A 12,130-nucleotide genomic window follows, 5' to 3' on the forward strand; every position below is an offset into this window, starting at 1 on the left:
GGGGGGGGGGGGGGGGGGGGGGGGGGGGGGGGGGGGGGTGCTCCCTGCAGCCCACCCCTCCCTGAGCACCATCTGTGAGCATCAGATGGGGGGGCCACACACTCTGCCGCCTCCTCTGCATCCAGGACGGTGTGGACCCCACACACGCCCACAAGTGCTTGTGGAAAGAACGGGTGACAGTTTCCCGTCAGGCGTTTTTACTGAAACACAGCGGATCACCTCAGCTAGCCAAGGACAAGCTCGCGCCCTGACCGCTAGCTTTAACGGCCTTCGGGAGCTTTCGCTCTGTGGCTCGTGTGAGGCAGCCACGCTCGTTCAGTGTTCGGACACCTCGGTCACAAGAGAGGAGAGCTGAACTCTCAGGAACTCAGGACATGCTTTCCAACTACAGGGCTCCCTTCAGACTACAGGGCTGCACCCCGGAGGGCGGGCGCGCGGGGCTCTGGACGTTGGTCCCTACAGCGCCGCCCCCGAACCGCGCGCTCTGGGGCGCCGGCAGCCAGGCTGGTGGCGGGACGCCCCCTTCCCTGGGCAGGTCACCTCAGGAAGGCTGACTTCGTCCCTGCTCTCCCTTGTTTAGGGCCGTCACTCTTCCCCTGCCCAGGAGCCCTGGAGGGACACAGATGTCTAGGCATGAGCCGCCACTATTCCCACTGGCACATTTTTACTCTTTAAGTCACAGGCAAGTCCGCAGGGAGAAAAGACACAGCGCAGATTTTATAAACCCGTAGACTCCCCGACAAGGATGATTCGAGGCTGCAGCAGCTTCTCCCCCCGTGCGAGGGGGGGAGCCCTGGATGGAGGGAGAGAGGTCCGCCTCTCCCCGCCCCCCCAGCTTTGGACCACGTACCATCCCATAAACTTCACCGAGTGTCAGCAGGTACCAGGCCCCGTGCCAGGTGCTGGGGGCCGCAGAGATGAGGGACGGTGCTTGCCTTCAGGGAGCGTGGGTGGGCAGCAAGGGACAGGAGGTGAGGCACGCCAAGAGCCAAGTTCTGAGTCCAGTGAGGTAGCGGGTGCCATGAAAGACATGGGGCATAGAGGGGACCCAGTGCCAGGGAGGGGGAGGAAGCCTGCAGAGTGGTGGGGGGAGAGGGCAAGGAAGGCTTCTAAGAGGAGGGGACACTCGAGCCAGAGAGAGATGAGGAGCTTGCCGGCTCCAGATGCCCTGAGCCTCCAAGGACACGCTGCTCCCAGCCCGTCTCCAGCTCTGCCCTCTGCGCCCTGGCCCTCCTCGCCAGCCCCACCAGCCCATTCCACATTCATGGAGAAAGTCATCTGGGACCCGGACACAAAAGAGGAAGTGCAAAGGGCCCCAGAAGGCCCGAGTGAGTGAAAAAATGGAGGGTCCGAACAGCCCCTCTCGCCAGGGCCCCTCCTGCCGCTGCCACTGCCCTACGTGCTCCTCACACGCCTCGAAGCCCAACCCTGCTCAGACCTGACACGCTCTGCGATGTCGTCCCATTTTCTAACGAGGACACAGGGACTCGAGGAGGAGAAACTGCTGGCCGAGGTCACCCAGCCAGGGAAGTCCGGACTGCCAGCCCCCGGAGCTCTGGGCTTCCCACCACCCCCAGCCTCCCTGAGCGAGGGAGGTCTGCAGGGCCTGGCAGGCAGGCAGCCTCCTGAGCGATACTGGGCAGGCTGGCACATCCTTGGCTGACCAGTGCATTTCCAGGGGATGAAGGAATCGCTGTCAAGGTGGGGTTTCCTGAGGACGCACTTCATCTCTGCCAGCTGGCTGAAGCGGAGGGGCGAGCCGCCGAGGGGCCACCCCAACAGACAAAACTCCCACGTGGTTGCAGACAGCCGCGAGGACACGCGGGCCTGCCGCCTGCTCTCCAAGGACTCGTCAGTCACGCCCTCCCCGCCTGAGAGCCAGGCCCCCATGAGTGCAGGCACCTGGGCTTTCTTTCCTTGGGGTCTGCTATGGGCTGAATGCTGGTGTCCCCCCAAATCCACATGTTGAAGCCCTAATCCCCAGTGGGATGGTATTTGGAGGTGGGGCCTTTGGGAGATAATTTGGTTTAGATGAGGTCACGAGGACAGTACCCCCATGATGGGGTCAGCACCCTGAGAAGACGGGGAAGAGACCAGAGCCCCCACGACCCCATGAGAGGACACGGTGAGAAGGGGTCTGTGTGCAGCCAGAAGGAGGGCCTTCGCCAAGCTGCTGAATATGCTGGCACCCTCACCCGGGACTTCACGCCTCCGGAGCCATGAGAAATAAATGTCTGTTGTCTAAACGGCCCAGTTCACGATCTTTTGTTACCGCAGCCAGAGCTGACTGATACACAGAAGGCATCTGACAGGCTCACCGTTCAGATTCCTAAGATCCCCGAGCCCTTTGGTCTCCCCCACCCAGTGGGAGTGCCATGTCCGGATGGAAGGACAGTGTGCAAAGTCCAGAGCCACAGACACCCGTTCTCAACCTTCTTGAGAAATCCCAAATGAAAGGGGGTCTTTGACGTCAGACACTGTGATGGAGTCTGTGGCTCCTGACAGTGGCAGAGGCCGAGGGATCTGTTCTCAGCAGAAAGCACAGCTCTGGCGTGACCCCCGAATGAGAGGTGGGAGATGGGGAAGCCTTCCCAGCAGGGCGAGGCAGAGCCGTGGGCACAGTCCCCTTCCCATCTGCTGGGGGCCCACGTGGATGGCATGGTTCCTGCTGACAACTGGGGAGATGGGCCCGGCCCCATGGCTCCCTCGGCCCCAAAGTCTGATGAGAAGATGGGAGGAGGGCATCACCTCACAGGGTCCCTGATGCAGCGGAGGCCAGATCCGCCGGGCTGCAAAGGAGCAGCGCCAGGCTTCAACCTGGCAGCTTGAACCCGGGGCCTCACCCACTAACCTGCAGCCAACCAGGAATGCACTTCCAGACCCTGACTGAGCAGCTGGAGAGAGAGGTGTGTTCTGGAAAGGCCCCGCTTGTCTCGGGAGCCCATTTTGTACCTAAGGGGCACATGTGGGCACTGAGCGGGAAACGACGTGTCCTGACGCCTCGAAGCCTCTGGGCCCCAGTGGAGCTGGGGGGGGCACTTACCCCTTCCATGGGCGCTATGAGCAGGTCGTACAGAGCACGGAGCGGGGGCCTGGCGAATGAGCTCTGCCTCCTGGCCAGAGAGGAGGTCCCGTCCTTGATGGGCGACATGGTGTTGCTGCCCAAGCTCGTCATGCTCTGGCAGCTCCTGGGGAGAGAAGAGCCAAGGGAGTCAGCAGGGCCCAGGTGGGGCCGGCGGGGCCGCACTGCTCACTCCCGAGCACTCCAGGTCCTGGAAAAGGCAGGTCGGAGGCCGCACAGCAGGGCCCAGCCCGGCCTCCCTCCCGGCTTCGCCTTCCTCACCTTCCTTTCAGGTAATTTTCACAGAACAGTGAGCACTGACAGAAACCGCAGGGCAAACCAGCTGTCCACAACCGCTTACATTTCTATGGAGTTTTTCTGCATAATCAGATGTCCCAAAGTGCTGTTCAAAGGATTTAATTACATCCTTGTGTGAAGCGATTGTGTGCAGGCAAACGTGAGGACCATGAGAATCAGCGGCAGCCCCCAGGCGGCTGGGGCGCACAGTGCCCCCAGGCCAACTGCTCCCTGGGCAGGAGCCCAGCCCAGACCAGGGGTGTGCCGGCCCCAACCCGGGGCCCAGGTCAGCGGCCTGGCGCCGCACCAGGCCCTGCAGGCCTCCTGACCCGGCAGCCCCTGTACAGTGGGTCTGCTCGAGTGTGCCTGCAGACTTTGGCTTTGCTTTTTAGCTTCCGCTCGGGTGTTGCCAGGCGGTTTTATCAGTACAGATGGCATTCTCGATCCCAAGGACCCCGAGTTTCACACTCCCAACACAGGACAAGAACATTCATTCCCTTAGAAAGTGTTTCTGGGGCGCCTGGGGCAGCTCAGTTGGTTGCGCGTCCGACTCTTGGTTTCGGCTCAGGTCACGATCGCAGGGTGGTGGGATTGAGCCCCGCGTCAGGCTCTGTGCTCACGAGGAATCTGCTTGGGATTCTCCCTCTGCCCCTCCCCCTGCTCTCTCTCTCTCAAATAAATAAGTAAATAAAATCTTGTAAAAAAAGAAAAAGAAAGAGTGTTTCCTGGCCACAGTTTACCTGCCAGGCCCCGCTGGCAGCCCTGGGTGCCTACAGAGGACACCCAGCACAGGCGGGCACAAGAGACAACAGGCAGGGAAACATGCCCATTTCCATGAAGGGACCAGGCTGCCTCCCACCCGTCCCTCTGAACCTGCCCCGCAGCCCAGCCGCTGTGGCTTCAGCACAGTGGGACGTTCTCTGCACAACTGCCGGACCGTCAGTGGTCTCTTAACCTTGATTTAGACACTGTGCCCATTTTTGGAGTTTCTGCTGCATCCTCAAGGACCCTTAAGGGGAAAGACCAGGTCTTCTACAAGATGCCTCCAAGCTTTGGTAAATACTCCGGGCTGCTGCTGGTGGCAGAGCTTCAGTGTTTCCTGAGAAAAGACCAGAAGGCAGCTTTCCCTCCTGGGCCTGGCCAGGATCCGCGACCATCTAAACAAAGGATTGGGAAGATCTATTTGTGTTTTCCAGGTATGGTTTCTGCCCCCTGGCTTCCCCCCAACTCTTCTCAGCATTCTCAGCAACGCCCCCCTTGACCTCAATTCCACGGCCCGCCAAGCCAAGCCGGGAGCGCCCTCGACAGCCCCTGCAAGACAAGGAAGGGCAGAGGACTTGGAGGCCTGGAGCCGGCTCGCGCCTGCACCTGTCCCGCCCGCTCAGGCGATGTGTCACCGCAAGCGACTGGGGCTGTGGGGTGACTTTGCCACCAGAGCCAGTGAAGCACAGATCTCCCTGGAGTGACATTGAGGGGCGCACTGAATTCCACAGAACATGCCGCAAAGAGCAATACTCCCCTGAAGGAGAGGACCAAACTGCTCTCCAGAGGAGAGGCTTGGCGGGACACACAGTGTCTGTCACAGGCCTATGTGCCCTCGCATCCTCGGCAGACAGAGCTCACAGCCCCGGGAGCCCGCACCACCATCGGGTCATCGGGACAAGGTGGCGACAGGACCGCTCAGCTCCCTCTCCCCGCGAGCCTCTCTTTCCACCCCCTAGACAGGTGTCTGCCTGGATGGTGGGCTTGTAACCCTGCAGGAGGCACCTGAGTCTGATTAATCCAGCTGCAGGTGTCCAGAGGGAGTGCCATGTCCCCAGACAACGCTGTGGCCACAGGTGCTCACCGTGACTGGTGGGGCACTCCACAAAGCCCAAGGCTCGGAACTTAAAAGCTTCTTCTGCAGAAAGAGAGCCCAGCCCCCCATAAGCTCCCCTCCGGGGTCCCCAGAGACCAGCATAATCCAAGCTGCATGGGGGATTCCTTCCAGCTGACTCAAAGCATACTACTCACACCAAGCATTTTGCACCTCATGCTGGGCCAGTCTGACTCCTCCCTGGTGAGTGGAGTCCCAAGGGCACAGGACATCAGGTTGGGTGAAGCCTGGAGGCCTGAGCAGGGCACACTGCTGGCACGGTGAGGTGCTCAAACATGGTTTCTGGAAGTGGCCAAAAAAGTGCCTGGGAAGGAACATGTCTGGAGGGAGCTAGAGGGCTGGGGAGGTATCTGGGGGCAGACCCGCTGGGTGCTAATCCCAGCCTGGGGCTCTAGGCCTTGCTTTCTGCACCTGCACAAAGGGGAAATGCTGTCCGCAGGCACGAAGCATCAGGAATGGAGAAATGGCTGCAAAGAATCCCCCACTGAAAGTCACTGGGAGTCTCAGCTGATGGGACAGTGAGTGACACAAAGGCCTGGGCAGGAGGGGGGCACACAGGCTGGAATTCCAGAGTGCAAGCGCATAAGGCCATGGTGTCTTTTTATTGAAACCCATGAAGTTCCAGAGGCATCTAAAGGGCCCAACAACACTAACCTAGTCCATATGTGGCCCTGCCCACGATGGGGCAGGCCTGCGGGGTCCTCGCACCGGGCTGTGAGGAAAGGGGATGGCTCCAGCAGAGGTCTGGGGACACCAAGTCACAAGACACTGACCAACCACTGGTCAGGCAGAGCCAACGGAGGGCTTTCTGGGAGAGGGCCTTTTGATGTGGGCACCATCATCCAGAGTTAGCCTGCCCGTGGACAAGGTGGAGAAGGCCATTCTAAGTTGAGGAAACAATGTGGGGAAGGGCACAGATGTTGGGGGATAGAGACTGGAGTGCCTGGGGCGGTGACTGTGGGAGACAAGCATGCCAGGTGGACCTGGGGCTCTGGGATTGTGCTGTGGGGAGGCTGGGCACCTCCTTAAGCATCAGGCTTGCCTGAACAGGAAGCTCCTCCCCCAGGCTAATTCCTTCCCTGGCCCCATCAGAGGGCCGTCTGCAATCTATACCCTTCCCTGAGAACTTTCCCACTAGGCTCCAGGGCTGGGCTTCGCAGACCAACCGTGATTAGGCTGTGTGACACCCCACCCTCATCCCTGGACAGCTTGATGGAGAACCCGTCAGATGCCTTTGACCAGGGCCAGTAAACAGACAGTTGATCGAGGCACCTGTTTGCTCTGAGCAGGTTTCCTGGGACACCCTCTCTGAGCATTTGTGGCCAGGTAGTGCAGACTCTTCAAGAGCCAGGACCTGGGCACCCCAGGTCACGCAAACCTGCCAGGGGTGAGGCCCCATGTTTGAGCCTCAGTTAAAGCCCCTGCCTGTGGGCACCTGACTTTGTCCCGTTCTCTCGCCGACTGTCAAGCCCACCCACACATCATCGACACCTGCTGATTTCCGCCCCTGGACGCCGTGTGAGTGCGGTCTCTCAGACTCTTACCTTAGTCCCTCGAGAGCTCTGGCAGGTCACAGATGAACCATCTCTGGAGCAACAGCTCCCGGGCCCTGACCCCAGCCAGCCCAGCCCAGACAGGCCCACCTAGACCTGAACACATGGCGTCTCCCACTGGTCAGCCAGGAAGCCCCAGGATCAAGCCTCTGATCTGTGCTTCTGTTCAGGGGAGGGCACCTATCCCTACAGATGCCATTTTCAAAGTAAAAACAAAAGCCCAGAAAATATTCCATTTGTGTTTAAACAAAAACCAAACAACCTGAAACCATAATCCAAAGTCGTAGTCAGTCCATGCAGCTCCCTTTGCCTGAGCGAGAGGCATCAGTGGCTGGCAGCTGAGCCCACCTCCACGGCGGCCTCCCACATCTCCCGCGGCGGCTTGCCTGCACGGGCAGCCCAGGCGCCTGGCCGGGCCTGGCCACCGGACCTCGGGCCCAGGGGGAGAGAGCTGGAGCGCAGCAAACCAAGGCCAGGAGCCACTGAGGATCCGTGCGGCCCCAGGGCCCTCCCGAGGTGCGGGCCCGGGGAGGGTCTCGGGCCAGGACCCTGGTCCCGCTGGGGTGGCCGGTGGCCCCTTCCCGGTCATTAGGTGCCACAGCCGCCCTGTGCAGACTGCAACCCACGGGCTCCCTTTCATGTGTTGCACTGACAGTGACCTACCACAGCTATTTACTGGGCTACGTCTGCCTAGACATCTGCATAAAGATATTCAACAACAGCAACAGCCAAGTGGTCAGCTCCTCAGCCCTGAGACTGGGAATGCTTACCCACAGCAGTGGACCTCCTGGCTGCCTGTCACCTACCGGCCCTGGGACTCTGGCCAGCATGTCATTCTTCTACTCCCCTCTCGCCCTTGCTTGTAAAACGAAAGGGTCGGACTAACGTCCTTGCAAGTCCCTTGCAGCTTTTTTTTTTTTTTTAAAGATTTTATTTATTTATTTGAGAGAGAGTGAGCAGGGAGAGAGGCAGAGAGAAAGAGAGAGGATCCTCAAGCAGACTCCCTGTTGAACGCAGAACCTGACAAAGGGCTTGATCCCAGGACCCTGGGATCATGACCTGAGCCAAAGGCAGATGCTTAACCAACTGAGCACCCCAGGCACCCGGTCTCTTCTCATTTTAATAAATTAAAAGTCTACTTGCTCTAGGAAACTGTTGAGACTCTTCTGACCCCTGTGCGGACTGCCAGACACTGCCCCAGCCCCCAGAGTCTGAAGCTCGGCAGCCCCCCTGTGCGCCCTGTGTGAGCGCAGCTTTCAAGTCATCTGCCCCGGACAGCGGGCACCACGGGCGCACGCCTCGCAGAGGATCAGAGTCACAGCCAAATGACAGCAGGTCCCCTGGGCTCTGAGCCCTGGCAGGCAGTGGGTGACAGGTGTGAACAGGTGTGTGGGATGAGGAGCCCCAGCTGTCCTCCTTGCAGGCACACCTGCCTCCTTCCTGGTGCAGCCACCACGCTGTGAAGGAATGGCCACGGGGGGCTGGGGGTCCTCCACGGTGGGAACTCAGTGACTGCGCCGCTTCGCCTTCTGCGGGGACTTTCAGCCTGGCTGGCTTCTCTCTGCCTCGGAAATCTGACTCGAAGACAGAGAAGGGTGCCTTCCGCTTATCAGAACGGGAGCACTGACAGAGGTGCAGACGCTTGACACGTGGCAGGAGGGTGAGCCACAGGAGGGGCGCATCTAGGCCCCTGCCAGGCCTGCCGTATCCACACTCCCCCCTCAGGGCCCTACGAGGCGCGGCTGTTCCTCCTTTACAGATAAGGAACTAAGGCTCCAAGACAGTAAGAGAGCCATACAAGGCCAAAGAGCAGGGCAGGAGCCAGGCAGGCCTCCCACCTGGCACGGGAGGGGTTTTCACGCACCCTCCCTGCCTTCAGGACACGCTGAAGGACCTGCCTACCTGCACCTGCCTCCGACCCCTGCCCTCCCCGCTGCTGGGTCCATACAGGTGGAGCTGACCGTAGGCAGCCTCTCCGGGGAGCTGCTCTGCTTCCAGCTTTCTGGAAGCGACCCGACTGCCAGGATTCACCGCTGCACCACCGCACAGCGCCAGCAGGTGGCACTGGCCCCCTTCCTCAAGGCCTGTCCATTTATTGCTAGGGACCCCGTGGGGCTAATTGACAGCCTAGCTCTCGGCGGAGATTTTCTCACACCACACCGTCTTTATTAGCTTATTCCTCAGATGATTTTTATTAATTTACTTCTGGAGAAATATTCATTTTCTCCACTGCATGGCTGTCTGGGTGGTAGCAGGGGAAGGAGAGGGAGCAAGCCCGGATTCGGGGAGGAGGGAGGCCGGCAGGTAGGGCGGAAGCTGCTCGGCCTCTGCAGTAACGGAATGCAGAGCCGGAGGGGATATGTGAAGCACTACGGAGAAGGGCAGAGGCATCCGGTGTAGTTTATGTCTCTGGAATGATGACAAACACCAGGCGGCCTGGGCGGCACTGGCTGCTCATGAATCTCCCTTCGGGGATGAAGAGATCTATTCCCCAAGCAGGGTGATTTATAACTGGGATGGGCCTGCAGAGGACCCCGGGTGCTCAGCCTCGCTCGGGCTCACACACACCGACACGGCCGGCGCTGTGGCTGTCTGGGCTGGGTGTGTGTGCCTGCCGGGTGGGAGCCAGCCCAGCCCCAGGGGAGGCGGTGGGGGACTGCACGCCTGCAAGTCTCCAGCCAAACTGCAGCCCCGCGTGGGCAGCACGCCAGTCGCCCCTCCCATCAGGGCTCCGTTGGAGGGGGGGGTTAGGTCACTGTGCACACAGCTGAGCACGCTAAGCACCCCACCCCACCCCACACATGCTGGTTTCTCATGCCTTCACATTCAAAGATGGAGAGCAGAACGAGCATGTGGACACAAGGGAGCAGGGGCCCGACTCTCCCTCGGGAGAGACTACAAAGAAGCCCCGCTCAAACCTGACCACTCCAGGCATGGCCAGAGCCACGGGGCCTTGAGGTTCTGTCCCGTCTCTGCGGCATGGAGAAAGGAGCCAGCGACCCAGAGCTCAGTACAGCCAGAGCACTGGGAGGAACCAGAGCTCCAGAGGTTCGGGCTGGCTTTGGCTTTCCCCTACGCACACCTGGACCCAGAGACAAGCAGCCCTTCAAGGGGCAGACCTTGGCAGACTGTGAACAGGACTCCCTGATCTGGGGAGGAGGCAGGAGCCCCGGCAGAGCACCAGGGAGCAGCTAGGAAAGGTGCCACTGCATGAAAATGCCAAGGGCCCAATCTGCCGGAGGAAGGAACTAGCTTTGCTGAGGCTCTGCTCCTTGGGGTGCCGGAGAAAATGGCTGTTCAGCTTACCGGGCGCCCCCCGCCCCGGCAGCCCACCTGCGGACCGCAGAGACTCCTTAGTGAAGGGGGAGACTTGGTGCTTGTCCTCCGGGAGCTTACAATCAAGTGTGCGCACACACGTGGCCTTGAAGCTTGAAGGCAGGCAGGAGAGCTGAGACAGCCTTGGAGTGTGTTCTCTTTTCCCACCTCTCTCCCGGGGCCTACCCTTCCAGGCACGCGGGGCCTTCCTGTGTCTCTGGGCGTGGGGCTCTGGAGCTGAGCCGGAGCGCTCACCGCGGGGCACACCCAGCCATAACATCTTTAGGACAACCAGGAAGGAGGGGAAGGGAGGGGGGACGGAAGTCACCCATGTGGGACATCTTCCGGGTGGGCTAGATCTAGGCTGTGATGTGCATAGGTCATGGGAATTCTCAACACAAGGCGGGTCTCCCCCCACAAGCCCAGCCCCTCCGCTGTTACAGAGGAACGCGGGGATTAAGCTTCCCTCAGGCCATGAGGTCCGGCAGGGCCCTGCCCCTCAGGATAGTCAGGCAACAGGAAGCCTGCAGCCTCGGGGGAGGGGGGGGGGGCGGTGCTGTGTTCAGGGAGCCCGAAGCCTAGTGCTGTTTTGATCTTGGGCCCTGAACCCTCATCTGGAGTGCACCCTCTCCCCCAGGATGGCAGACACTACACGGGCCACCAGTCTCCAGGGGCCCTCTGTGAGCAGGACCTCGTCTCCTGGTCAGGGCCGTGCTGGGGGGAAGGGAGGCGGCTGCTGCCCACAGTGGGGAGCTCGCTCTAAATGTGGCTGCCTCTTCTCAGCTGTATTCCTGACTCGGCTCCTCACCTTCTCAGGGTGTCTTTATTGGACATTTTCACTTTCTAATGGCCGCGGCGGGCAGCTTAGCCTCTGCGCTCACAGCCTCAGGGCTGAGCCAGGCTGCCGGTCCTGGGCCTGAGGGAGTCCCACCTCTGCTCCTCTCTTGCCCCTCCACCTTGGTCAGCAGGGTCTCCCTCCTCACGGCCGAACCCTGCTCTTGGGCAGCCCCCGCCGCACAGCTGAGCCCTTTGCTTCCTTCCTCCCTGCCCTCAGTCCTGCCCAGGATGCTTCAAAATGCCCTCCAGGGCTCCGAACTCTGAACCGAGTCTTCTGAGGGATTGGAGCTGGCCGGAGATTTGAACAAGTACCCGGGGTTTAAGGTACCCGTGGAAAGATTAACTGGCAAAGCCGTTATATTCAAGTAGCCAGAGATGCCTCAGTTCAATTTAAAAAGGACTCTGATACCATTCAGTGACTCTCTGCTGAACATCCTCACACGAAGGGTTGTCTCCTCTGGGAGATGAAGGCTGTCAGATGCATTTTAAGTACTTCTTCAATAAGGTATCGGCGCTTTCTGCCGGCTCACCTCCTTAATTACCAAGTGCCCGGTTTGTCGGGTCTGGCTCCCTCCTCGGGAGAAGAGCCACGAAGCTGGGTGGCATCAGGCAGGGATCCCTGCTTTTCCAGCAATTTAGCTTGAGGAGCACGTGGGGCTGCACGTGGCTTCTTGCCTCTTGCTCTTGGGCCCTCCTGTAACGTTCGGCTTGTCAGCAGGTCCATGGCCAAGGTGAAGGGCTGTGGCACAAACCTCCACCAAGAGAAGTCACAGCCTCTGCCCACTCGGGGCTCTGCTGTGGCCATCCGCTCCTTGCTGTAACGTGCGTGAGGCTCCACGGCCAAACCTGCAGATTGCTGCCTTGGGAAAACCTGATGCGCAGCCCAGTTTTGCACGGGTGTTACCTCCGGACTCAGGAGGTAACAGAAGCTGGGACAGATGGTCCAAGCCAGGCAGTCAGTGGGGAACAGGCTTATCATGTATGCAGGGATGGAGAGAAGAAACAATGATCCTGGGGTGGCCTGTCTAGCTAATGCATATCCAGCAGTGCAGGAAAACCCCCTTCCACAGGGCCTTGCCCCTATACATAATTTGTGAGTCAAACACATCTGGCCTCCCTTGTACCCAACAAGCCTGCACAGTCTCACCAACTGGCTCATAAAGAACCTCCAAAGCTGTATTAGTGTTGTCC

At 60.0% G+C, this 12,130-nt stretch overlaps 1 protein-coding gene across 3 annotated transcripts in view; it reads right to left on the bottom strand.

Moving 5' to 3' along the window:
• The window catches only part of TTC28 (tetratricopeptide repeat domain 28), a 628,656-nt gene that overhangs the window by 27,467 nt on the left and 589,059 nt on the right, over window positions 1-12,130 (bottom strand). For all 3 annotated transcript variants that reach the window (XM_035017265.1, XM_035017264.1, XM_035017266.1), the window contains one exon: window positions 3,044-3,188. In XM_035017265.1, the coding sequence (XP_034873156.1) occupies window positions 3,044-3,188 (145 nt within the window). The remainder of the gene's footprint in view (window positions 1-3,043; window positions 3,189-12,130) is intronic.

Source organism: Mirounga leonina, unplaced genomic scaffold (assembly GCF_011800145.1).
Source record: "Mirounga leonina isolate KUSES-001 unplaced genomic scaffold, KU_Mleo_1.0 Mir_171, whole genome shotgun sequence".
In the NCBI taxonomy this organism is placed as follows: Eukaryota; Metazoa; Chordata; class Mammalia; order Carnivora; family Phocidae; genus Mirounga; species Mirounga leonina.